The sequence below is a fragment of the Leptonychotes weddellii genome, chromosome 5, assembly GCF_054177405.1.
Source record: "Leptonychotes weddellii isolate Sample4059 chromosome 5, ASM5417740v2, whole genome shotgun sequence".
Lineage (NCBI taxonomy): Eukaryota > Metazoa > Chordata > Mammalia > Carnivora > Phocidae > Leptonychotes > Leptonychotes weddellii.
In genome coordinates this window covers 67,798,765-67,824,756 of record NC_138373.1, presented here as the reverse complement: position 1 = coordinate 67,824,756, position 25,992 = coordinate 67,798,765, and the positions used below count along the sequence as shown (strand labels likewise).

Genomic DNA, 25,992 nt, shown 5'->3' with positions numbered 1-25,992 from the left:
TTCTGAGCATTAGAAGGCTATGGGACTATTTTTCTTTCAACCTCAACCATCCCCAAGAACTTTCGAATCACATCACGTATTTTCTTCCCTTTAGCAATCCAAAATTAGTTACATAACAACTCCAGACCCCTACCTCATCCCCAACCTTCTCCATGTCACATGAGACCCGATTTACTATATCGCTGCATTAAGCCTGCCCCTCACAGCTGCTCATGGTCCTCCATAAGACGGCCATATGTACCCAGGGGAATCACTGAGAACAGCCCACATGACTCCAGAGCCTTGGTCAGCAATGGCACCCCTTCCAAGACCCTTCTAAATTACTGGGCCAGCAACTCGTACCACACTCAAGGGTCATTTTGTCATCTCACTGAGGAGTCAGGAAACACCACCCAGGGAATGTATCAGGTTGTCAGTAAAAAAAAAAAAAAAAAGAAAAACTCAAGCAATATCCATAGTTTCCTGTGGGAGGCTTTCCAGTCTCTCCCTGCCACACTTACCCCAGAATCAGATCCAGGTGCTGGAAACAGCACACAGCAGTCCTGGACATGAGTGTGCATTGAACATATACCACTGTGGTAGAGGAAATTTCCTTCTCTTCCTGCGTGGCCAGAGAGATGAGCTGGAACTGGATCAGGCTTTGTGCTGGTTTAGCACTAAAATCTCAGCTGCAACAAAGCCTTGTTCTTACCGCCCTGACAGTTTCAGCTTTAGATTTCTTATTAGTTGTTTGGGTTTTGTTTTGGTTTTTTTTCACCCTCTCCCTTTTGACACTTTTCTTTTCTGAGAGCCAAACCAAATACACTGGGCTGGCTAGCTAGCCTGTCTGTGTCTGCGATTCCCAGAACTCTGCTGCTGTTCTGATGGATCCTTTTGGCAAGGAGGGAAATTTTTCTCCATCTTGATAATGACAGACCCTTCATTTTAATGTCTCTATTTACGTCAGTTAACAGATTTCTAAGAGATAATGTGAGATACTACCAATCAACTTAGGCAACCATATTAAAATTCTGCCTAACTGGAAAATATGGTTCTTTGTTTATAACACTCTACACTTTCTCAAGTCTCAAGTACTACTTCAGCAAGTCTTTGGACTGGTAAAGCCTTGTGGAGACCATCCCATCCATCTCTCTGCCTCAGGTACGTGCTTCATGTGAGCACCCCACCCAGATGGGTAACTGGCTGGTTCTTTTCAGCTTTACTGAAGTAAAATTGACAAATAAAATTCTAAGATGTTTAAAGTGTACAATGTGATGACTTGATATACATTGTGGAAGGATCCCCCCCCGCCGTGAAGTTAATTAACACATCCATCACCTCACATATTTACCTTTTTTTTTTTTTAAGTTCTACTCACAGCAAATTTCAATTATACAATACAGTGTTATCAACTATAGGCTTGTTCTCTGAGTGGGATGATACGTCACAGTTCCCTTGATGTTCCAGGAACATTCTTACACTAAAGATGACTCCCCATTCTCTTGTATCAGGGACCAGACAGACCAATGTAAATCTTGGGTTTTATGGGGGTTTTCTATTCCCACTTTTAACTTTTGCAGACGTGTCTTCTGCTTTCTTGCCATACTCCTCTGTTCACTCCCTTCCTTCACTTGCTCCGAGAAGGTATAACACCTATATCAAGATACAGTCTTTTAGGAAAGACAGTAACCTGAGAGGTTCTCACAGGTACAGAATACCACACAGAAAACACTTAGATTGTCTCAGCAAGGGAAGAATGCTTTAGCCAGGAAAGCAGCAGCCAGCATTTTTGAGGCGTCTAGACATAAGTAGCTTAGAAATTAAAATGTTGGTGACATCTGCAAAAAAAAATAGAGTTCTCAGAAAGCAGCAATTTGTGCTGGTTTATGTACAGATAAGTGTCTAAATCTGGATTGTCACATCATTGTACTTGCCTGGTTCCAGCTCTGCTGTATGTAAGGAGATTACTTTAGAGTGGCGGGTGCTAGCAACATGTGTTTTGGTCCCATAAATCTGTGGGACCCCAATTCATTTTACCACTTATACCTGGGTTACTTGACCTCTCAGTTATTGCCTTTCACAAAATCATGACTGACTCTAACTTTGAAAAGAATAGTAAGCAACAATGAACAATTTGACATTTTTTTAAAATTTATTTATTTACCTTAGAGAGAGAGAGAGAGCATGAGCAGGAGGGGCAGAGGGAGAGAGAATCTGAAGTAGACTTTGTGCCAAGCGTGGAGCCCAATGTGGGGCTTGATCCCACAACCCTGAGACTATGACCTTAGCCGAAACCAAAAGTTGATGCCTAACCAACTGCGCCACCCAGGCACCCCAATATGACAACTTGTAAGAGGTCTGATAGTTCGCTAGCAAGACCAGATTTCTTGTAGAACTTTCATCTGAGGCAGGGGAGACTTCCTCTTTTCTATGGAGACCTTTTGCATCTGGACACAGTAGAGTTTGAGCCCCTAGCTACTTAGTGGTTGGGCTTGAAGGATAACACACAAGTGTTCCTGAGGCAAACACTTCAGTCAGTCCTAACTCTGCTGGCCACTGTACCTCCTTGGGCCTTGGTTGTCTGACTTGCAGGGCTAGAGAATTGAACTGGTAGTTCTTAGCTCCCTCCCAGGTTTGTGATTCTCAAGTTCAGAATCAGTAGTTCTACTGTTTGATATTTTGTCGGGGAGGGTGTTAGTGTAGAAAACTAAGTACAGGCTTTGTGTTAATACAGGTTCACTAAAAATCTTAATGACTTACTTCCGTCCAAGCTGGGGAGCTGCCTGTGGGGCACTGCAGGATTTTCAGAGCCACGGCTAAGGAAGAGAGCAGCTCCTGAGTTGCTTTTGTTACTGTTTTCTTTTTAACCTTTGAAAACTAAAGGTAAAAATTACATAGAGAAATCTAGCTATCCCAAGGCATATGGCATGCATTCATTCAATAAATATTTGGGGAGCACCTACTATGTGCCAGGCATAACATGCTCTTGAAAGTACTAGAAAATACTAGACAGTAATTTATGATTTTCTTGCTTTTTGGGGGGGGCAGCAAAGCAAGGTTTATTGAGTGATAGCAAAGCAATAGTACAAAGCTCCCGAGGAGGGAGGGGACCCGAAGGGGTTGCCCTGATTTTCTTGCTTTGAGAGGCTTAAGTACCTGGGGTTCCCTCCTACCTTAATGCTTCTGTCATGAGGGAATGAAAGGAGGAAGTTCCTTTGGCAATATAAAACCAAATGATTCTTGGGAAGATCACTGGACTATCACACTGTTCAGCAGTGGAATTTTGAGTGTGGGTCATGTATATACAGGTCCCCTTGGTGGAATGGAGCTAAACTCTTGTTTTTATTATGCCATTTTGTTTAAGATTCGTCTTGGAAGAGCAGCAACATCTTATTTACTCTTTGGCCTAAGACAACAAATAGTCTTTCCTTCCTTTTTTTTTTTTTTTTTAAGATTTTATTTATTAGAGAAAACATGAGACAGCGCAAGGCAGAAGGGGAAGACGGGGAGCGGGGGAGGCAAAGGGACAAGCAGACTTGTGCTGAGCGTGGAGCGCACTCCAGGGCTCAATCCCATGACCCCGAGACCATGACCCCAGCCGAAATCAAGAGTTGGCCACCATCAGACTGAGCCACCCAGGCGCCCCTAGCCTTTCCTTCTTATGAAAACAAAATCAGACATTGCCTGACAAAGGAGTTCATTACAAGTTAGGGAGGAGAAGGCCCATAGCAACCTCATGATCATGACCACTTCCACTCAGCATTGCACAGAGCCTAGGGCCGTGGTGGCTTTGCTTCAGGCTCAACATGCCAAGCAACTGGGGCAGATGGAGACTTCAGGAAGAAAACTAGGAGATTCAAGCTGCAAGCTGACTTGAAATACCAAGAAAGAAAGGATTTTGGAGTTAATCTGTGGGAAATAATCATGGGACAAATATTTCAAGAGCAACTTTAGTTTTCCCTGGTACTAAATGCTAGAGGGACTCTACAGAGTGAAAAAGTGGCCAAATACCTGCTGAAAAGTAAATGACTAGACAAGAAATACCCACCATGTGCTCCCTCTGACCACATGCATTTTATGTTTTATCAACAGATATTGTGGCAAAAGGCATTTCATTTTATTCTAGTTTTTTCTAGTTTTTCGAAAATCCAAACTCAGAAGTTCTTTCATGTCTTCATACCTCCTAAGCAGATGTGGTTGCACAGCCTGCTGACTGGGGCTGGGGGGCTCTAGCCCCGATCTGGCCAGCATAGAGAACCATTTCAGCTTGATCCATCACCTCCGAAAGGCTCCAATTACCATGCCAGTTACCACCTCAGACCTCATGGCCTATGCATCCTGGGACCTAGCTATTAAAAACCTCAAGTTCAGATTCTTTTCTACTTCGACCAAACTAAGCATCTCTGTATAATTTCCTGCCCACTGCAAAACCATCTCAGAAAGGAATTAATCTGAGTCACTGCCAACCACAACTGAATTCATTCAGTTCCATCTCTTGTAACAATATCCTTTCTTCATATCCATCCATACATTGTCTTCTTTCACCTCACCCCCCTGTGACTGTGAATAGAGCTCTTCACCTTGAAATAAAGCTATTTTCTCTCCTTTAAGACTGTCTAATTTTGTGAATTTCTGTTCGCTCTCCCTATGCCTTTGCTTGGCTATGAAGAGATATGGTAGGTATTCTGAAATCATGACCTGTGTTGAGCAGTAAATGTTCTGGGGCAATTTCCCTGAACCAGTCAGCCCATCCCTCAGCTGTACATCTTTTGTTTTGTTTTTTAATTTTTTTTTCCCTCAGCTGTACTTCTGTTCCTCCATCCAGCCTAGCTACGTTCCTTATTATTCTTCACACCATTAGAACCATCCTAACATTGAAAGCAGGAAGGGAACTCGATTGGCTTCCCTTACAACTAGCCTCTTATAACAATATTTTGGATGGGTGTGAGGTTGTAGAACATCATCTCTGAAATACCTCGATTCTTTCTGAGCTTCCCGTCTGCCTGTCCCCTGAGCAGTGGTGGAGGCTGAAGCATTCTCTCCTTCCCTTGTGTTCACACACTTCTAGTGTGTGTTGCTTTGAGCATTCAGATTGAGTTGCTTTTGCATTTGTGATGCTTGGCTCGAGTCCCTCTAGAAATCATATTACTACTCTGAGTTCAGAGAGGGCTGGAATAGCTACTAAAAACAGAATACATTATAATAACATTCAGCAGACAAAGCCAGAAAATTCCTGCCAGAGACCACCTTAGTATCCTTTACTTGGCCCATATTCCATTTTTTGAGAACTTTAAACCAAGTGAGACGCCACAGTATACAGTTTATGTGCCCTGCTGTAAGGTCTGCATCATCACACTGTCTTGATTTTGAGATGCTTCACATTTTATCTTGAAAAGCTCTTTGGAAAGTTCAGTGTTTTCCCTCCAGAATTAGGATGTTCCTTCGCTTTATACTCCAGTCACTTCTCAATCGCCAGCTTTGGACAAGGTATTTTGCTAGGCAGCACTGGTATGTAAAAAAGAACCCGTCAAGGAATTCGAAGAAGAGTTGGGGAATTAAACAAATCGCCAACTCTTGAAACACAAGACAAAATTAATACTTTAGCAATATTTACCTCTGAACAGAGAAGGCTTCACAGAGAAGAGACCGTTGCGCTCAGTCATGAAGGATGAATAACATAGGGAAGAGAGGTGTGTAGGAGGGAAGATGGTCCGCATTCTAGGACGAGGGAAATACATCAGAATAAAAGCAAAGATGAGGGCATATACTGGGAGGCTAGATGCATATGGCAAGGCTATCCCAGGAGATGAAATTGGGAAAGTAGGATGAAGTCAGATTGGACTCTCTTTTGTAAGTAGGAAATCATTTAAGATATTGGAAGAAGAGGAGGGAACCTCATCCAACCTGTTTTCAGAAAGAGTGCTCTTGAGGCGGCTCTCGTGGAGGCAGCTAGCGCGAGGCTGGGGAGCACTGAGCCGCGCGTCGTGCCCTGCGCTGCCCAGACTAGCGAACAATACAGTCAGGATGGCTAAAGGTGATCCCAAGAAACCAAAGGGCAAGATGTCTGCTTACGCCTTCTTTGTGCAGACGTGCAGAGAGGAACATAAGAAGAAAAACCCAGAGGTCCCTGTCAATTTTGCAGAATTTTCCAAGAAGTGCTCTGAGAGGTGGAAGACAATGTCTGGGAAAGAGAAGTCTAAATTTGATGAAATGGCAAAGGCAGATAAAGTGCGCTATGATCGAGAAATGAAGGATTATGGACCAGCTAAGGGAGGCAAGAAGAAGAAGTACCCTAATGCCCCCAAAAGGCCACCGTCTGGATTCTTCCTGTTCTGTTCAGAATTCCGTCCCAAGATCAAATCTACAAACCCTGGTATCTCTATTGGCGATGTGGCAAAGAAGCTGGGTGAGATGTGGAATAACTTAAGTGACAGTGAAAAGCAGCCTTACAACAATAAGGCAGCAAAGCTGAAGGAGAAGTATGAGAAGGATGTCGCTGACTATAAGCTAAAGGAAAGTTTGATGGCGCAAAGGGTCCCGCCAAAGTTGCCCAGAAAAAGGTGGAAGAGGAAGATGAAGAAGACGAGGAGGAAGAAGAGGAGGAGGAGGAGGAGGATGAATAAAAAAAACTGTTGATCTGAAAAAAAAAAAAAAAAGAGTGCTCTTACAAACCAAGGTTGACGTACTTGTGAAGCTATTACAATAAGCGAAAGATACTAGAATAAGAGAGTTTATGTTAGGGCTGTGACCAGGAGATCAGCAAGGAAGAAACTAAACCAAAAGAAACATAGCCTGGAAAGGGTGTTAACAGGAATTTCCCGAAGAAGAAATGGCCAATAAATATATTTATAAATGTTTGGCCTCAATTTTTGGCTTCACTACAAATGAAAAGAATTACAAAGAACTGCAAATGAAAATAGCCTTGTCATATCAGCAAGTTTGGTGTGTGTGTGTGTGTGTGTGTTGCCCCAGTATTTTGTGTAGGTGGGGTAATGAGCACCCTTATTCATTGCCTAGAGTCTGAAAATTAGTACAGCTCTTCTGGAATAGTTTGGTAACATGTCAGAAGCTTAAAGAGGTATATACACTTTGACCCAGGAATTTTAAGAAAATGGTCATAAATATGCAAGGATTTATGTACTAGCAAGCAACATTGTTACTATTTGTAGTAATGAAAAATTGAAAACAAACTGAATTTCTAATAATGGAATTATTTAAATTATAATACATCCATAAAACGGATTACAGTATGACCCATTTAAAAACTGTGTTTTAGAAGAATATTTAATCACATGAAAAACTATTTGTAGTAATTAAGTGAAAACAACAATTTATTAAACAGTATGAACAGTATGAGTTGATGTGTAAGTGGAACATTCACAAAGAAGTGTTTATTAAGCATTTGAAAAATGTGGGTCAAACTCCGGAGAGAGAAGGGAGTTAGTGATGTAATTATATTGACATACCTTGATAATCCTTAAGTTTAGCTCGCGTACGGGTTATTTTACTATTTTCTTTTGAATGTGTGTGAAACTTTCTATGCTAAAAGTTATTCAGACCCCAAAAACCCACAAAAACCCATCTCAAAAGAAGTAAATTGGCAAAGAAGGTAGATTAAATGTGTTAATGCACTAAGGTACTTAGAATAATACCTGACCCATAATAAATGTCCCATAAGTTACTTGCTGTTTTTATTACCCATAAGTTACTTGCTGTTTTTATTATAAAGCTAAAGATATAGACAGTGTTACCCCAGCAGAGGACAAAAAAGGAAGAACGGAGGAATGCCCCCCCTTGAGCCCCGGAAACCCCTGCATGTGTGGGAGGAAGCAGAAAGAACAGCAGTAGGACAGAGAAGAAATACAAGGACAGGCAGAGGAGAACCAGAAAGTCAGGAAGAGAGATTTTAGAAGGAGGTGTTATCAGAATAGCCCAGAAGAGCTCAAGCAGGTTGAAGACACTTAAAGCCATTGAATTGTGCTGTTAGGGAATCCTTGAAGTTCAGTTTTGGTTTTTGTGTTCCTTTATAACATGCATGCAAAAAAATACACAGATGATAAGATGCAACTCAACGAGTTTTTACACACTCATGTGATGAACATCTGGGACAAGAAAGTTCCCAGCACCCCAGAAGCCTCTTGTCATGCACTACTCCACCCTCCATGGGTGACCTGACTTCTAACACTGGAGATCAGTTTTACCTGTGTTTTAACTGTTTATACCTGGAATCATACAGTGTGAACTCTTTTGCATCTTGCTTCTTTCATTCAACATCATGTTTATGAAATGTGTCTATTATGATATACATAGGTATAGTTCATTCGTTCTCATTGCTATATGTCACTCCATTGTATGAATGAATATACCACAATTTATCACCTAGTTATTGATGGACATTTGAGTTATTCCCAGGTTTGGGCTATTTTTCTGGATTCCCTTCTCTCTTCCATTGGTCTATATGCCTGTTCTTGTGCCAGTTAAGAAGCTATGTTCATAACTATAGCTTTATAGTAATACTTTTCTTCATGATTGTTCTTCATGTTCTTATAACTTTGTTCTCTGAGATCACCTTGGCTATTCTTGGCTCTTTACATTTCCACTTATGCCTTGAATTAGCTTGTCATTTTACACGCACACGTGCACGCACCTGCCAGAGTTTTTATTTGGCCTGTATTGAATCTGTAGATTAGTTTGGGCAGAATTAACACCTTATGCTGTTGAGTCTGATGATCCATGGTCATCTTGCATTCCTCCATTTAAGATACCTTTTATTTCTCTAAATGATGTTTGATAATTTTCGATGGAAAGGTCTTGGCTTAGTAACCTTTTGAGAGAGCAGTTTCAGTGAATAGCAAAAAGTAAATTCTTTTGGTGCTAAGGAGGGAAATAGGAAACAGAGGTAGCAAATGTAAACCATTCCTTTGAGATGTTTGATGGTAAGAGAAAGGAAAATTGGTGTTAGCTTGTGAGATTCAAAAGGTCGTTTCGGGATGGGAGTGCCCTTGGAAGCCATGGTGAAAGACCCAGGGAGAGGAGAGGTTGGAAGCACAGAGTTAACTAAAGGGACAGGGACATGGAAGGGTGGCTCAAGTTAGCCTGGAAAAGAAATTAGGAGCAAGGAGTGTTGTGAGGTTATTGGAGGTAGTGTGTTTCACGTCTGCATTACCTTAGTAACAATTTCCTCAGACGCCCTGGTTGCTTACACAGTGAACAGTACTGAGCCGTACGGGCGCTGTGCCCTTTGTCACCGATGGCACAGAACCCGCACGCAGGATGTTTGAAGCAGCAAGACTTGCTGCCCTCACAGTCATCCCTAATCCACATGTTCAAATCCCTATTTCTTTTTTTTTTTTTTAAAGATTTTATTTATTTATTTGAGACAGAGAGAATGAGAGAGACAGAGAGCACATGAGAGGAGGGAGGGTCAGAGGGAGAAGCAGGCTCCCCGCCGAGCAGGGAGCCTGATGCGGGACTCGATCCCGGGACTCGATCCCGGGACTCCAGGATCATGACCTGAACTGAAGGCAGTCGCTTAACCAACTGAGCCACCCAGGCGCCCCAAATCCCTATTTCTTTAAGCAGAGCATATTACTTTGTATTTTCCTCTACTGTGCATACCTACTCATCTATTATTCCGATAATCCCTTCTTCCAGAATATCTTAGTTAAACGAAGGCTTAATCTTAAGGTGCCTGAGAGACTTGAGGAAGATTTTGTAGTAGAGATTTTATATATGGAGGAAACAAGGGTGCTGAGATAAGGGACTTAATGCTTAAGTTCTAGAAAAAGCTTACAGTTTAGTGGAAATTATTTTACTTTGGAAGCGTTTTTACGTTTGTTGTTGTTTGCTTTAGATGCAGAGCTTTCAATACATACACAGAGAATTGCATCTCCCTTATCTAGAGAGGGCATTGTGTAAACTTACGTGCTATATGTAATTATGGTGTCTTTAAGAAAGTAAACCAAGAAGACAGTATTTTCCACTGTAGTACTTGTAGTGGTGGAATTAGCCTGCCGATATTAGAAGGGAGAGAAGAGGAAGTGGAAGATCTTGTTGGATTACTCAGTCTTATATACTAGGTTTGGATATGGAGCTTTAACAAGGAAAGGAAAGAGGGCAAGAAAAGGATTTAATTTATTGCACTAGGATATAATAAGCATTTTCGTTGAATCCCAAATATTACATGTTTGTACTTTTGGAGAAATTCTTTTCTGATGTTAAGTCTAAAGTGGCCTTTCTTTGGGGAGGAGGTGAGAGTTGAGTAGGGGGCAGAGCATGGGCAGTGGGCAAGGGGTAGAGGGAACAAGGATGTCCTGAGTGAGATCTGGTAAATTACACTTCAGAAGCTAGAACACACTTTTCCCAATTTAACCATAGGACCCGCTGCATACTGATACCATACAAAAAACTTCCTTTTTTTAACATGTGATGCACATGCTAAAGAAATATTTTAAAATAACGAGTTTTTGATGAAATGAAAAACATTTCAAGATTTGTTTTCACACCTGTGCTGTGTAACACATCTGTCTGTGTTTTTAGTTTGATTACTTCACATTGCCTTTCTTTCCTAAGTGCTTTTTTTTTCTTTCACACATTCTTGTACTCCTTTGACTTCAGAATGACTAAAGCTTTGCATTTCAAAGTCAAAATAAAAATCCTCATTTTAAATGTAATTCCAGTCTCACAAGAAAAGTTGAGGTGTTTGATTTTTTTTTTTTAAAGATTTTATTTATTTATTTGACAGAGACACAGTGAGAGAGGGAACACAGCAGGGGGAGTGGGAGAGGGAGAAGTAGGCTTCCCGCTGAGCAGGGAGCCTGATGCGGGGCTCGATCCCAGGACCCTGGGATCATGACCTGAGCTGAAGGCAGACGCTTAACGACTGAGCCACCCAGATGCCCCTAAGATTTTTTTCAAGACAGGAAACGTTAGCATATAAGGGATCAGGTGCCAATGAACTCTCTCCCTGCTCAGCCATGCCCACATCTAATATTGCTTGCAGATAAAACGCAAACCACTCATAATCCCTGGAGAACAGAGAAAGCCCCACCAGATGGAAAGCAACTCCAACTAATGAAGGAACACTTCCTTCTCTAAACTTTGTGGTTGTTCTGATCCCTTCTCTTTTTAAACACCTTTTCCCAGGCAAATCATTCATTAGCCCTTGGAAAAAGCATAGTCTTACAGTCTGCCTCTGGTTTTTTCCCCCCTAATCTTTTTCTTTTTTTTTTTTTTTTTTAAAGATTTTTTTTTTTTATTTGAGACAGAGAGAACGAGAGAGAGAGAGCACATGAGAGGGGGGAGGGTCAGAGGGAGAAGCAGACTCCCTGCTGAGCAGGGAGCCCGATGCGGGACTCGATCCCGGGACTCCAGGATCATGACCTGAGCCGAAGGCAGTCGCTTAACCAACTGAGCCACCCAGGCGCCCCCCCTAATCTTTTTCTATCACTTCTAGTTGCCCTTTCTCCTCCAGTGCTAAATCACCCCTCCCGCTTCTCACGTACACCCTCCTGACATTTGTAGGTCATAATCATGTTCCCTCCCCTTAGTGTTCAGTTAGTTCAGGTTTGACACTTAGTTCTTCTAATCCTGCCTCATAAAATGATCCTTTCAGCTTCTTAGTCATGCCTGCCATTTTCCTTTGAACTTATTTCAGTTTGTCTCCATTTTTCGGGTAATGAGGTACCTGAAAGGGAACACAGTGCCCTGGGTGTGGTTTCCCCGAAACCACTGAACAGAACGAGGGTCCTCTGAAGGATAGTGCCCAGGCCTAGCCAACCCGAAGGCCTTTTGTCACCCTCAGAGACTGGTACTGCTTCTGTCAAGACCCAGTAATTCCTGTATTCCTCAACTTCAGCGAACAGCCAAGTACATGTCCTCCTCCGTGCCTTGTGAGCTCATACTATTTCAAATACCATTTTCTAATAGCAGCTTTGAATATTTATATTATATATTTTTATCCATATTTCTTATCATTTCAGTGCTGCTTGCGGTATGAAATCAAACAATGCAGAAGTATATAGAGTAAACAAAATGGATTAAAGACCTGAATGTGGAAGGGGCGCCTGGGTGGCTCAGTCGGTTAAGCGTCTGCCTTCAGCTCAGGTCATGATCCCAGGGTCCTAGGATTGAGCCCTGCATTGGGCTCACTGCTCTCAGTGGGGAGTCTGCTTCTCCCTCTTCCTCTGCACGCCCCCCAACCCAGCTCGTACTCTTTCTCACTCTCTCAAATAAATAAATAAAATCTTTAAAAAAATAAATAAAAACCTGAATGTGAGACCTGAAACCATAAAAATCCTAGGAGAAGACATAGGCAGTAATTTCTTTTGCCATTTCCCTTGGCCACATTTTTCTAGATTTGTCTCGGGCAAGGGAAACAAAAACAAAAATGAACTATTGGGATTACACTAAAATAAAAAGCTTTTGCACAGTGAAAGAAACCATTAGTAAAACAAAAAGGTAACCTGCTGAATGGGAGAAAATATTTGCAACCGATACATGCAGTAAGAAGTTAATATCCAAAATATATAAAGAACTTAGACCACTCAACAGCAAAAAAAAAAAAAAATCCTCCAAATAATACAATTAAAAATGGGCAGAGGGGGCGCCTGGGTGGCTCAGTCATTAAGCATCTGCCTTCAGCTCAGGTCATGATCACAGGGTCCTGGGATCGAGCCCCACATCCGGCTCCCTGCTCAGCAGGAAGCCTGCTTCTCCCTCTGCCTGCCGCTCTGCCTGCTTGTGTTCCCTCTTTCGCTGTGTCTGTCAAATAAATAAAATCTTTAAAAAAAAATAAAAATGGGCAGAGGACTTGAACAGGTATTTTTCCAAAGAAGACATACAGATGGCCACCAGACACATAAAAAGATGCTCAACATCACTGATCATTAGAGAAATGCAAATCAGAACTCTGATGACATGATGAGATATCACCTCACACCTGTCAGAATGGCTAGAATAAAAAAGACAAGAGCTAAGAGTGTTGGTGAGGATGTGGGGAAAGGGAACCCTTGTGCACTCTTGGCGGGAATGTAAATCCGTGCAGCCACTGTGGAAAACAATACCGGAAATTCCTCAAAACAATAAAGATAGACTAATGCATGGTCCAGCAATTTCACTACTGGCCATTTACCCAAAGAATATGAAATTAATACTAATTAGAAAAGATACATGTACTCCTATGTTTATTGCAGCATTATTTACACTAGCCAAATTATGGAAGCTAACCCAGGTGACTATCAGTAGAGGAATGGATAAAGAAGATGTTATATGTGAGACAGACAGACAGGTGTATCTACACACATATGTATATATTTTGGAATATTACTCAGCCATAAAAAAGGAATGAGATCTTGCCACTTTCAACAATATGGACGGACCTAGAGGGTATTATGCAAAGTGAAGTAAGTCAGACAGAGAAAGACAAATACCATATGATTTCACTTACATGTGGAATCTAAAAAACAAAACAAATGATGAATAAACAAAAAGCAGAAACAGACCCATAAATACAGACAATGAGCTGGTGGTTGCCAGAGGGGAATGGGGTAAGCGGCTGGGCAAAATGGATGAAGGGAAGCGGGAAATACAGGCTTCCAGTTATGGAATGAATAAGTCATGAAGATAAAAGGTACAGCATAGAGAATATAGTTGATGGTATTGTAACAGTGTTGTATGGTGACAGATGGGAGCTACACTTGTGGTGAGCATAGTATAACATATAGGTTTGTTAAATCACTATATTGTACACCTGAAACTAATGTAATATTGTGTGTCAACTATACTTCAGTTTAAAAAAAAAAACAGGGGCGCCTGGGTAGCTCAGTCGGTTAAATGTCTGCCTCCGGCTCAGGTCATGATCCCAGGGTCCTGGGATCGAGCCCTGCATCGGGCTGCCTGCTCCGTGGGGACTCTGCTTCTCCCTCTCCCCCTGCCTGCCGCTCCCCCTGCTTGTATTCTCTCTCTCTCTCCCCCAAATAATAAATAAAATCTTTTAAAAAATTTTTTTAAAAAGCAGTAAAATTGAAAGCCCTTTCATCCATTCAAACTAGCCATTCTTTAATAGTTTTGGATTTCTCTTTATATATATTTTGGATGGATGGATGGATCTCCGAACATATCGATCTCTCTCACTTCTTGTTTGACACTGAGGTTGTTAATAAATTTTTTTCTTACAGATTGTCTTGATAAACAAACTTGTGTATACATTCTTGAATTTCTTACTGGTATTTTTATAGAATATACTCTTAAAAGTGGAATTATTTGGTCAGAGGATATTTGTGTTTAACTTCGGTTGATGAGACCAAATTGCTCACTATATTCCCACAGTAGTATAAGAGTACCCACTTCCCCAACAGTGGTTGTTAACAGTCTTTCGGAAACTTTTGCCAGTGTGATAGGGGGAACAAAACCCTATCTTGTTTAATCTGTATTCCTTTAATTACAAATGAAATTGAACATTTTTATGTGCTTATTAGCCATTTGTATTTCTTCAGTGAATTTTTTGTTCATATCCTGTGCCCATTTCTCTGTTATTAGGCTTGTAGTACCACTTTCATAATACATGGATACCAGTACTTGTCCTTTTGTCTTTTTTCCCTTTAGTTTATGTCGAGGTATCTTCACTCTGTACTCTCTTTGTTGAGAGTTGTTATCATAAATGGATGTTGAATTTTGTCAAGTGCTTTTCCTACATCTGTTGAGATGATATGACTTTTATTCTTCATTTTGTTACAGTGGTGTATCATATTTATTGATTTACAGATGTTGAAGCATCCTTGCATCCTTGGAATAAATCCCACTTGATCATGGCGTATGATCCTTTTAATGAAGTATTAAATGCAGTTTGCTAATATTTCATTGAGGATCTTTGCATCTATGTTAATCAGGGATATTGGCCTGCAATTTTCTTTCTTTGTGTTGTCCTTTTCTAGTTTTGGTATCAGAGCAATACTAGCCCTGTAAAATGAGTCTGGGAGTATCCCTCCTCTTCTGTTTTTTGGAAGAGTTTGAGAAGGATTGGTATTAATTCTTCTTTAAATGTTTGGTAGAATTCACCAGTGATGAAGTCATCTGGTCTTGGACTTCTGTTTGTTGGAAGGTTGATTAATGATTAATGATTCAGTTCCCTTGCTAAGAATACGTTCAGATTTTTTGTTTCTTCATGATGCAGTTTTGGTAGGTTGTGTGTTTCTAGGAATTTATCCATTTCTACTAGGTTGTCCAATTTGTTGGCATATAGTTTTTCATAGTAGTCTTTTTTGATTCTTTGTATTTCTCTGGTATAAGTTGTAACAGCTCTTCTTTCACTTCTGATTTTATGTATTTGCATTCTTTTGCTTTTTTTCTTGGTAAGTTTAGCTAAAGGTTTGTCTATTTTGTTTATCTTTTCAAAAAACCAGCTCTTAGTTTCATTGACTTTTTCTGTTGTCTTTTTAGTCTCTATTTCATTCATTTCCACTCTCATCTTTGTTATTTTGTTCCTTCTACTAACTTTGGGCTTTTTTTTCTAGTTCCTTGAGGTATAAAGTTAGGTTGAGCTCTTTCTTGCTTCTTACTGTAGGCATCTATCACTATGAGCTGCTGTTAGGGGCACCTGGGTGGCTCAGTCAGTTAAGCATCCGACTCTTGACTTTGGCTCAGGTCATGATCTCAGGGTTGTGGGATCAAGCCCTGTGTTGGGCTCCATGCTCAGTGGGGAGTCTGCTTGAGATTCTCTCTCTCCCTCTCCTTCTGCCCCTCTTTCCCCTCTCTCTCAAATAAATAAATAAATCTTTCTTTAAAATGCTTTTACTGTATCCCATAGATTTGGTATATTGTATTTACATTTTTATTTGTCCCAAGGCATTTTTTGATCTCTCTTTTTTTTTTTTAAAGATTTTATTTATTTATTTGAGAGAGAGAATGAGAGACAGAGAGCACGAGAGGGAAGAGGGTCAGATGGAGAAGCAGACCCCCTGCTGAGCAGGGAGCCCGATGCGGGACTCGATTCCGGGACTCGATCCCGGGACTCCAGGATCACGACCTGAGCTGAAGGCAGTCGCTCAACCAACTGAGCCACCCAGGCGCCCCTGATCTCTCTTTTGATTTCTTTCTTGACCCATTGATTTTTCAGTCACATGTTGTTTAATCTCCAAATATTTGTGAATTTTTCTGTTCTTTTTATAACTGATTTCTAGTTTCATACCATTGTGGTTGGAAAACATGCTTGATGTGATTTCAATCTTAAATTTATTAAGATTCATTTTAAGGCCTTACATATGATCTGTCCTGGAGAATGTTTTTTGTGTGTGCATTAGAAGAACATGTATCTGCAGTATAATTTTTAAATCTAGATCTTTAGGTAATTTTAAATTTATGTTTATATATGGTATGAGCAGGAATCCAACCACAGCTAGGCCCAGTTGACCTAATACAATTCATTGATTTCAAATGCCTCCTGATCAGATTCTAAATCCAGTGATCTAATTTTATCAGCACAATACTCTTCTAATTAGTGTCTTTTTGCAGTATGTTTTATAATCTGATAAGCCAGTCCACACATCATTTTTCTTCCTTTCAAATATTTTCTTGGCTCCTGTTATATATATGGATAAATTTAGAATTAATCATCAAGCTCTGAAAGAGCCTTTGGGATTTGGTTTGGAAACGTATTTGTGGTATATTTTTAGGTGAAAACAAAATCAGTTCACAAATAATCTATATACTGTCATTGCCATTTTGTTTCTAAAATTACGTATATATATAATAAAACAACATCTCAAAGAATATACAAAAAATATGTAGCAGTGGTTATCTCCTGATGCTAGTATTATAGTTGATTTTTTTTCCTGGTTTTTGTTTTCCAAATTTTCTACAATGTGTGTGTAATACTTTTTAAATTAGTAAAAAAAAAAATACTGAACTAAAATATATCTATTAGTAACTTCATGATTACTTAAACAGAAACCAAATGGGAATAAAAAATGTTTCACAGGAAATAAATATGTGAGTTGTAGAAAGTGAAGTGCAGATACCTGGCTCAGAATATAACCCGAAGATGTCTGGAATGTTCCTGGGAAGGACTGAGGTGGGGAAACGGAGGCCGTACAACCATACAGCCCCCTCCGTTACCCTGCGCAGTTGACTTCAGTTCCGTTCAAGAGATGTGAGAGTCACAGCCTCCTCGCCTAGCAGTCTCTCCGGGCTATATTCTCTGCAGCTGGATTTAAAAGGCACCTGGTTTCTTTGGTTTCCCCATTTCAGAGATTCACATTCATATGACACAGCCAGACCTTGAAATGCGTCAAGACTTAGTGTAGTCTATATCTGGTCCTTGCATGTCCTGAGGTCTTCGTCAACATTTAACAGAAAGAAGATTGCAAAATCTGTTCCCAGTGCTTTGATATATTCGAAGAAGCAGCATGCTCATTCTTGGCTCACAGCATGTAGATTCTGTCAGCGGTGCAATTAAAACTTGGTTCTGTTTGCTCTTTAATCGACATGCTCTGTCAAGGTAATCTTAACCAATTTAGCAATAATTATAACAACATCTAACATTTATCAAACATTTTCTGTGTGTCAAGCATTGTACTGCACTTTATATGAATATCTCATTAAATCCTTAAAACAGCCCTATAAATGTATTGGCCCATTTTATAAATGAGAAAACTGAGGCTCAGAGAGGTCCAGGTCATACAAACTGGTAAGTGCCACAGCTGACATTGAAACCCAGGCAGCCTAACTCCAGAACCTGCATCCTTAATACACTGGAAACTCAGTTTTTAATCTCTCTGCTTTCCTAAAAACCTGCTCTGCCTCCTGTACTTTCAGTCTTATTTGCTTACTGTCCTCAGCTAGAGCTGTCAAAATGATCCTCCATCCCCTCTCATTGAACTTCACCTCCTATCAGTCAGTTCTACCTTGAGGAAGTCTCACGCCCATCTTTTGCCCCCCGTGTCCCCTGGCCCTGCCCCATGGCCCCGGGCTTGCCACAGTAACCTCCCTTGGCTGATTCTTCCTTCCACTCAGTCTAACGTGTTTTTATCTTCACAGTTCTCTTCCGAGAACATGAAGCTGATCATGTCACTGCACTGTTTAAGAGCTCTTAGAGTTCCTTTTTTGTTTGTTGTTTTTTAACCAGATTAGATCTGAACTGCTTAGCTCTCCATCCACAGTCTGGCCCCAGTCTGCCTCTTCAGCTTCATTTCCTGTCATTCTCTACGCAGTCCCCTTAGCTTACGCTCCCACCGCACTGAAAGGTTCCGTCTTCCCGAGGTCTGTGCCAAGCCCCTTCATAGCTCTGCGCATCTGCATTTCTTTTGTCTGCTTGAAAGCCTCTTCTTTGATCTCCCCACAAACTCCTCTGCAGCTCTCAGGATCCACATCATATACTGCCTGTAGTAACATCTGCCCAGACCCGTCCAGGATGCAGCTGTCATTCTTAGGTCTTCCCCTGTAGCATGCGTTCAGGCCTCGCTTGTGGTAACTAATTATCTGTGCATGTGTTTGTCTCTTCCATTAACCTACATGGATCTCGGGGCAAAGACCAAATGCATTCATCTTTCAGCACCGAGCACACAGGATGCCCTCGGTAAATGCTGGCTTAATGCTTGAAGGAATGTCCAAGAGAGCGTTTGAAACAATAGGAAGTTAGAATTATACTTACTCCTAAACAGAGGACTATCTTATGTGTTTCTCAGAGTAATCTCTTTAACTCAATTAGCAGGCCTAAATTAGCAGGTAGTCTAACATACTGAATAAAAATGGTTTATAGCAAAAGGGAAAGGTCTTTTAAATATGTTTCCCTAGGACAGAGGACCATTATGCAAGATGAAGATCCATCTGAGATCATGCGTGTGCCCCTCTCCCCTGCTGGGCAGGGGTGTGATATTGTGACACAGTGGAGAGAACATTCTCCCTGACGTGAGAGCACTGGTGCTGGCTTACCCCCTTTGGGACTTGGACTAGTCACCCCTTCACGAGCAAACACTCGATGTTAACTTGGACCCCTTCCTGCTTGGGAACTTTGATGCAGGAAGACTTCCCATAGAAAGTACCTCTCCTTTTTTTGGTCATTTCTTTTTTCATTTCCAGCTTTATTAAGGTTTGATTGACAAATAAAACTGACATAGTAAGTGTACAACATGATGGTTTGGTACACATTGTGAAGATCCCCAGAGTCGAGGTAATGCATCTGTCCTCTCACATAGCTCCTTTTTTTTCCCTTATGAGAACATTTCAGTTTTACTCTCTTAGCCTATTTATTTATTTTTTTAGGTGGGGAGAGGGGCAGAGGGAGAGGAAGAGAGAGAATCCCAAACAGGCTCCATGCTCGGCAGTGCAGAGCCCGATGCGGGACTCGATCCCACGACACTGAGATCATGACCTGAGCTGAAACCAAGAGTCAGACGCTCAACCAACTGAGCCACCCAGGCGCCCCTCTCTTAGCATATTTAATTATACAGTACAATGTTATCAGCTGTAGTCATCATATTATACATTAGATCTTCAGACCTTATTCATGTTATAACTGAAAGTTTGTACCCCTTTACCAACCTGTCCCCATTTCCCCCACTCCCCCCGCCCTTGGTAGCTACTATTCTACTTTGTGTTTCTGTGAGTGTGTCTTTTCCCCCCACCCCCCTTCCACTTAGAAGTGATACCATGCAGTATTTGTCTTTCTGGTTTACTTCACTTAGCATAATGCCCTCTGGGTTCAGCCATGTTGTTGGAAATGCCATTTCCTTACTCATGAGCAATAACAGTTAACCCAGTGCGAACAGCATCATTTTATTTTATCTGAAATCCATCTTCCTTTCCCTTTCAGCTTCAGGATGAGTTAGAAAAAGGTGAACGGGACAATGCAGAGCTACAGGAGTTTGCCAATGCCATTCTCCAGCAGATAGCAGATCACTGTCCCGATATCCTGGAGCAAGTGGTCAATGCATTGGAAGAGTCATCCTGACCCTGCTCTGTGGGAGCCCAGCAGCCTGCTGGAATAAATCCAGGAGTCAAGAAAGAAGAGCTGTAAGGAACGGGCACCCAGAAACTTCCTGGCACCCAAAAAAAAACTACAAACTCTATCCTATCTTGGTTGGTCCTTTGAGTGTGATTCCAGCACCCTTTCTACAGCTGGACATCTTAACTCTGCCTTTCGACTTTGGATATTGTCTCTACACTAATTTTCCTGATGTCCAGGGTGGGTAAGTGGCCAGGTTTCCATGAAGAACTGCCATCCAGTCATCAGCAGTGGAGAACTGTGGAAGCTGGTGGTTCTGCCCTTACAGAGGGACATGGAGTGGAGAGCCCTTCTTCCTTCTGCCCTTGACATGAGAACTAAACCTGGAATCTCCTTGGAGTTCAACATTTTGAAAGAAACTTCCCAATGGACTAGAGAGCTGAGTGTTCTAATATCGCAACAGGTGCTTTCTCCTAAAAGGGTAAAAAAAAAATCTTAAAAAGAGGGGGGAAAAGAGAGAACAGGGACAAAGAGAAATTGACTCTTCTTTTTACTGTCTCTTTTGCTTACTTTCACGTGTAATGTTTTATGCAGGGGAGCTGCAAGCAGGCCTCATGATGGCTTAGTGAGTTTGGAGTCTTTACCCAGCCCTCTCTGTCTCACTCATCCTTGCTCTTCTCAACCAGTTAACAAGAGGATGGTGTGGACAGTTCTCCCCCGGGTCCCTCTTGCTTAAGACCTTTGACCTTATTATACTTAGGTTGTCAGATGATACATCTGGATCTGAAAGAGAAGAAGGGTTTGACATGAGGCCCTGCTGTCACCACCTACAGCTCTGCTTCTGTAGAAGTTCCCTGGGGCCAGGCTGGTTTCTCCTACACATCTTCATTGGCATTCTAGGCCCCTGAGCCCCAAAAGAATGCTTCTGCCTTCCCACCACCCATGTTCCACCCACCTCCCTCCTGTTTAGCTTTACTCTTGATGTGCACTCCCAGAACCATAGCCTCGAGCATTGTCTGGAACCTCCTTCTGGCACAAATGAATGTTTCTCATCCCACACACATTCCTTCCTCCATTCTTTCATTCAGAGAATATTTATGAAATGCCCACTGTGTGCAAGTCACTGTTGGGTACCCATCCTTGACAAAAGTCTCTTTTCAGTGAGGGAGAAATGCGAAGGACTCTCTGAGACATAACCTGGTTGAGTCAAAGCAGTCAAAGGCATACCCTTCCCCTCCCCGCTCCTTCTATCTTAGTAGAAGTTCTCTTTTCCAGATGAATCTTTCACAAATGAGCCTTTCTCATTTCTCATTATAATGGAATTGATGAGGGGGCTCATCACCCTTGCGGGGGGCTGAGTCACTTACTTGCCTGCAGGATCTTATTTGGTGGTTCAGGATTTTTGTGGTTGTTGTTACCCCGCAAGGGTGTAGTGTTTAGGGGGGCTACAGCCGCAGATGGTGTTTTCTTAACACATCTGTGCACACCACGTGGAACTTGGCCAGCTCCGTGTCGCAGATCAGAAAATGGACCCTAAAGTTGCAAATCCAGTTGAAGGTATTGGCATTTTGAACGGCATTCTTCCCAAGCTTAGACAGTGCCAGTCATAAATAACCAGGCACCAAGAAAGAGACCACTTCACCCAAATCTAGCCCTTTGACCACCTCTCCGGCCAGACGCCCACCAGACACTCACATCTTCTGATAAGAGTTGCTGGGCTAAATGTTTTTGTCTTGCATTTTCCTCTTTCCCCCTCCCCAGTTACTCACCCAGAGAATCTGATGCTGCCTGGAAAGTCACCACGGCTGTCAGTCTGGTATCTTCCCACCGGCAACCCTTGACTGTCCCCTTAACTTAATAGGGTCATATCTGCAGCTGCCCGGATTCCCTGCTGGTGTAAAACAGCCTCTCCTGTGAGAAGCTGTAGAATGTTTTGTGTCGAAGGTTTAAATGGGCTCTGCTCATAAACTTCTTACTGAGATGCTTCCTGATAGCCTGGCCGGCCAGAAGCAGGCAAGATGGGAGATGGAGGGGTTACATAGTTAGTCGTGGTGGTTTGTGGTCAGTCACTTCAATTCCATGTATTTCTTGCACTGCCTGTAAGTGATGTAGAAAGCCCCCCGTATCTTAGGCCTGGAGTATTAGAATCTCACTTTATCATAATGCAGAGAACTGAGGGATGAGGACACCCTTGACAGGACCTGCACAGAGCAGGCAGGAGCAGAGGCCGTGCCTGGCCCCGGCTGCTACCCTCTAGCAGGTGGGGGGGGGTGGGGGCAGCAAGCAGGTCTCCCCGGGTCCCGCTCATTCTGTCTCTGCTCTCAAATATGGTACCTGCCACGCTTGCCCCCTGGGTGTGTGACTCTCACTGCACCTCCTTTCTTCCCCTTTTCCTTTCAACTCCTCCTGTTGCTTCCCCTGGAAGTCCTCTGGACAGGTGCTTCTGAGAAGAAAAATTTCTGGACAAACATCATCTGTCTGGTCTCTATGAATCTCCTTGATTCCTCTTGGGTGGTCATCCTAGCACCTCAAATGGTTCTGAGGACTCTCTGGTTCTAGATGAAAGTAGGTTCTGGCTAAACTTTAATAGCAAACATGACCTGACCTTATATTACAAGGGCAAAATTAATACAATGTCTAGCACTTAGAGTATCTTATTGAGTTGAGATCATTCATCGAGCCAACTTTTACTAAATGCGCAATTCCCATCACACAAAGACTTACCATTGCATCTTCTGGTGTTCATTTTCACAAGGTCACTCAGCTGCTGGGGAAGGTCTATAGCCTTGAAAACTCACTGCAGGTTGCCTATTAGATTCACCAAATTCATCCATTCCATTGGCAGGTCTAGTTTCCCCTTAGCACCTAAAGATCTGTACCCCAAATCAAGGTCATCATAAAAGGGGACAGGAAGAAGAGTGTGTAGAATCTAATGTGGGGCTCATGACTGACAAAATACAATGTGATTCTTCTCATCTTCTCATATACCTCTATCCCAGGTACTCATTGAGTTCTTGGTGAAGTATCTGAATTGAGATTTACAAGGACCTGGATACCATTTGAAATGGAAAAGATTTTAAATGGGATTTAATATATTAAGAAATATGAACAGGAATCCCCAAATTCATCTCAGCTCTAACCTTTAACCTGGTACCTTATAGTCTAATGAAGAGCTAAATGCTTCTCTCTCTTCCTCACACTTGATCTTCAGAAATGCTAGTAAAGCAGATGGGACCCAAGACTGCCTTCAGGGTCGGTAGTGACGGTGTGACTTGGCGCCTTTTGTCAATAAAAGTCTGTTTGGTTTTCCACGAGGAGTTCGTTGGCTCACCCACTCCTCAGAGAGAAGAGGAGGAGGAAGTCATCACAAAGTTTTAGTCAACTGGTGAGCTAATCCCTCCCCTATGACGTTCAGGATTGGCACTTAGACTTGCTGCTAGAGAGTCCTGCTGATCCCAGAACCATCCTGCCCTCCCCTTTGACCCCAGTTGTGAGGCACAGACCCACTGGCTACCCTTGGGGGCTTCTGAGGAAAGAGCAAATCAAGGAATATGGTGCCACATAGAATGTGACCCTCCCACAGCCCTTCCTGAGTCACAGTGGGCCCTGTGGCCGTAATATCAGTAACTTCCATGTCTGCCTCCCCAGCCTCACCTGCCACCCACAAGAGTTCAGAGCTATGGAAAAGCAGACGAGGACAGAGTAGACGCAGCAGAGCCTGCTGCCCTTTGCCAAGCCTGCAAGGCCAACCTGTCCATCACTGCCAGTCCCTGGGCCTCTCAGGACAGCGACTTGAACTGGTCAAAGAAATGCTTTAAAAAGAATCTGGAGTTTTCCCCACGTGGACTAAAGGAATGTTTGGGCAAGAAAAAAACACACACACAGTACAGGGACATCCTTCTGAACAAAATGGCTGTCTTTACTTACTCTTTTTAAGCAAAAACTGTTTCCAAACTTTTTAGTGTCAAAACTGTAACCAAGTGTCTCCTGATTTTTTCCAATGTGTTTGGCGAGTGCTGTGACCCTCTTGTAAGTATTTCTCCTCCTGACTCTTGGGGGAAAGGTGGTTTTAGGGATTGATTTGGGGGGAGCGGGTTTTTGTCCCATCCCACATCCTCTTTTGTTTCTCTGCTTGTCGATATTGTCTGTGTGGTTCAGAGCATTGGGGCAGTTACATTGTGGCCATTGTTGAGATTATTAAGATATTAAAAAGTAGTTTGTAGAACTGAAAAGTTAACGAGCTGCGTTTTAAGAAATGCAAAACGATATCATGTTAATAAAGGAATTCAAGCTACGGGGCAGCCGAACTCCTCCCCCACCTCCCCCAAGTTGGCCGAGGTGGCAGCTGGGCTAGTCCCTTGGGAAGCACCAGTGGCCACCCTCCAGGTAGTGAAAGAGACAACTGCTGAGTCAAAGGAATTGGAATCTGGGGCTCAGAGGGTCCCCACCTGTGCCAGAGATCTCCTCTACATCCTCAGGACCTCTGGGTAGAGGTTTCAAAGTTTGTGACCCCATAACCACCCTCAAACCCACCTTGGTCCCAGCTCAGCGTGCCTAATACTGTGTGGTAACCCGGGCTTGGCTCTGAAGCCCCACAGCCGGCGGCAGCCCTGTGCGGGCCGCAGACCCTCTCTCCTGCCCACTTGGTGCTATATCATCCAGTGACCCATCCAGCACGGCCAAGCGCGGGCCAGCCTGGAGCCCGCAATCCAGGCCAATGAACTGTACTCAGATCTCAGTTCCTTCTGGCTTCAGGCCCCAGGTTCTTTCCCTTTAAGCTTTTTAGAGCCTACATCTCCCAGGCCCAGGCTGTCTCTCTCGGCCCCAGAGATGCCATGGTCAGGAAAGGACGGGATCCCTGCCGAAGCCAGAGAATTCCCCCCTGGGCCAGCGCAAGCACTCCGGGCCCAGCCCTTGCTTGCACGCCACACCAGTATTGCATTCATGCCCTGATGCAGCCAGACCTACCCGAGGGCCACCCCCTTCCCGTTCTGGCCGGGCTGCCCACGCAGGTCTAGCCCACTGGCCGGGGACCCTGCCGAGCGCCCCGGGCTGTCCAGGGTGGAGACCCGACGTCTCCCCGGGATCTGCTCCCCTCTGCCCCGGAAGACAAGTGCTGCGCTCTAGTGAGAGGAGCTGAGGGGCCCTGGGCACCGACTCCTTCTAGCTTGAGTTCCTTGTGCTGACAGTAGCAGCCGCTATGATGGTGTCTGTGATGCAAATGCACCCGCTGCCTTCAACCGCGTGCGTGCGTGCGTGCGTGCATGTGTGTGTGTGTGACGGCCGGAGTCGTGGTACCGACAGGATAATGACATTACAAAGAAATTGTGTTAGAGTCAACTTTGCCTTGATAATTATTGTAAACACTTTGTCCATTTTTTTCTTTTTTATTCACAAACTAAATCCATCAGGAAATTATAAAGTTATTTAAAAATTGTGTGCTGTGTCTTTCTTTGAGTCTCAACCAGTCTGATAAGCCAAGTGAGATGAGTCTTCCAATGCCAGAAAAGCAGGGAGAAGCCAGCGGCCTCCAAGAGATTAACGCCGTGGTAGGTGAGCCAGGAACCCGCCATGTCCTGGGGTTAAGGCAGGGACGGGGGAGCCAAGGCTGGGCTCAGCCGTGAGGGGCCTGGTGGGGTGATGTCCTCGGAGAGAGGAGTCGGCCAGCCCCCTTAATTGCTTTTCAAAGTCAGTGTCCACCTCCCTTTCTCCTTCCTTAGGCGCTAGGCCCTCAGCCAGTTTCCCCATTTCGCATTGAACTGCGTTTCTGGAGCTCGTGCTCAGGTTGGGGAGCAGCCAGGGCGGGGCAGAGGGGGGTTTCACTTAGGACTGGGACTCAGGCTTCTTCGCGGTGTATCCGATGTATTAGCTCAGGGATGTGGGAGCTGCAGCAGCCAACAGAAAGTGCAAATACCAAGAATAAAGGAACCAAAGAACCTGTGCTTGAATATTCCCCAGTTTTGGTATTTGTCTTTGGCCTTCTGCTCAGTAAGAAATTATTCGGGGGGGGGGGGTACTTTTTGTATGAGAATTAGTTTTCTGCTTAGCTCCATTTCTCCATCTACCCCCAGAGG

The 25,992-nt window shown here is 43.1% G+C and overlaps 1 protein-coding gene and 1 pseudogene across 3 annotated transcripts in view; both read left to right on the top strand.

Moving 5' to 3' along the window:
* Nucleotides 1–25,355, top strand: part of LOC145721704 (ELKS/Rab6-interacting/CAST family member 1-like) — an 88,812-nt gene extending 63,457 nt beyond the window's left edge. For 2 of the 3 annotated variants that reach the window (XM_081821001.1, XM_081821000.1), the window contains one exon: nt 19,787–25,355. In XM_081821001.1, the coding sequence (XP_081677127.1) occupies nt 19,787–19,924 (138 nt within the window). In that variant the 3' untranslated portion in view covers nt 19,925–25,355. Of the gene's footprint in view, nt 1–1,064; nt 1,141–19,786 lie in introns of all 3 variants that reach the window. The other variant, XM_081821002.1, reaches the window with a different exon arrangement.
* LOC102748166 (high mobility group protein B3 pseudogene) lies at nt 5,922–6,629 on the top strand (annotated as a pseudogene).
* Nucleotides 25,356–25,992: the final 637 nt, after the last annotated feature.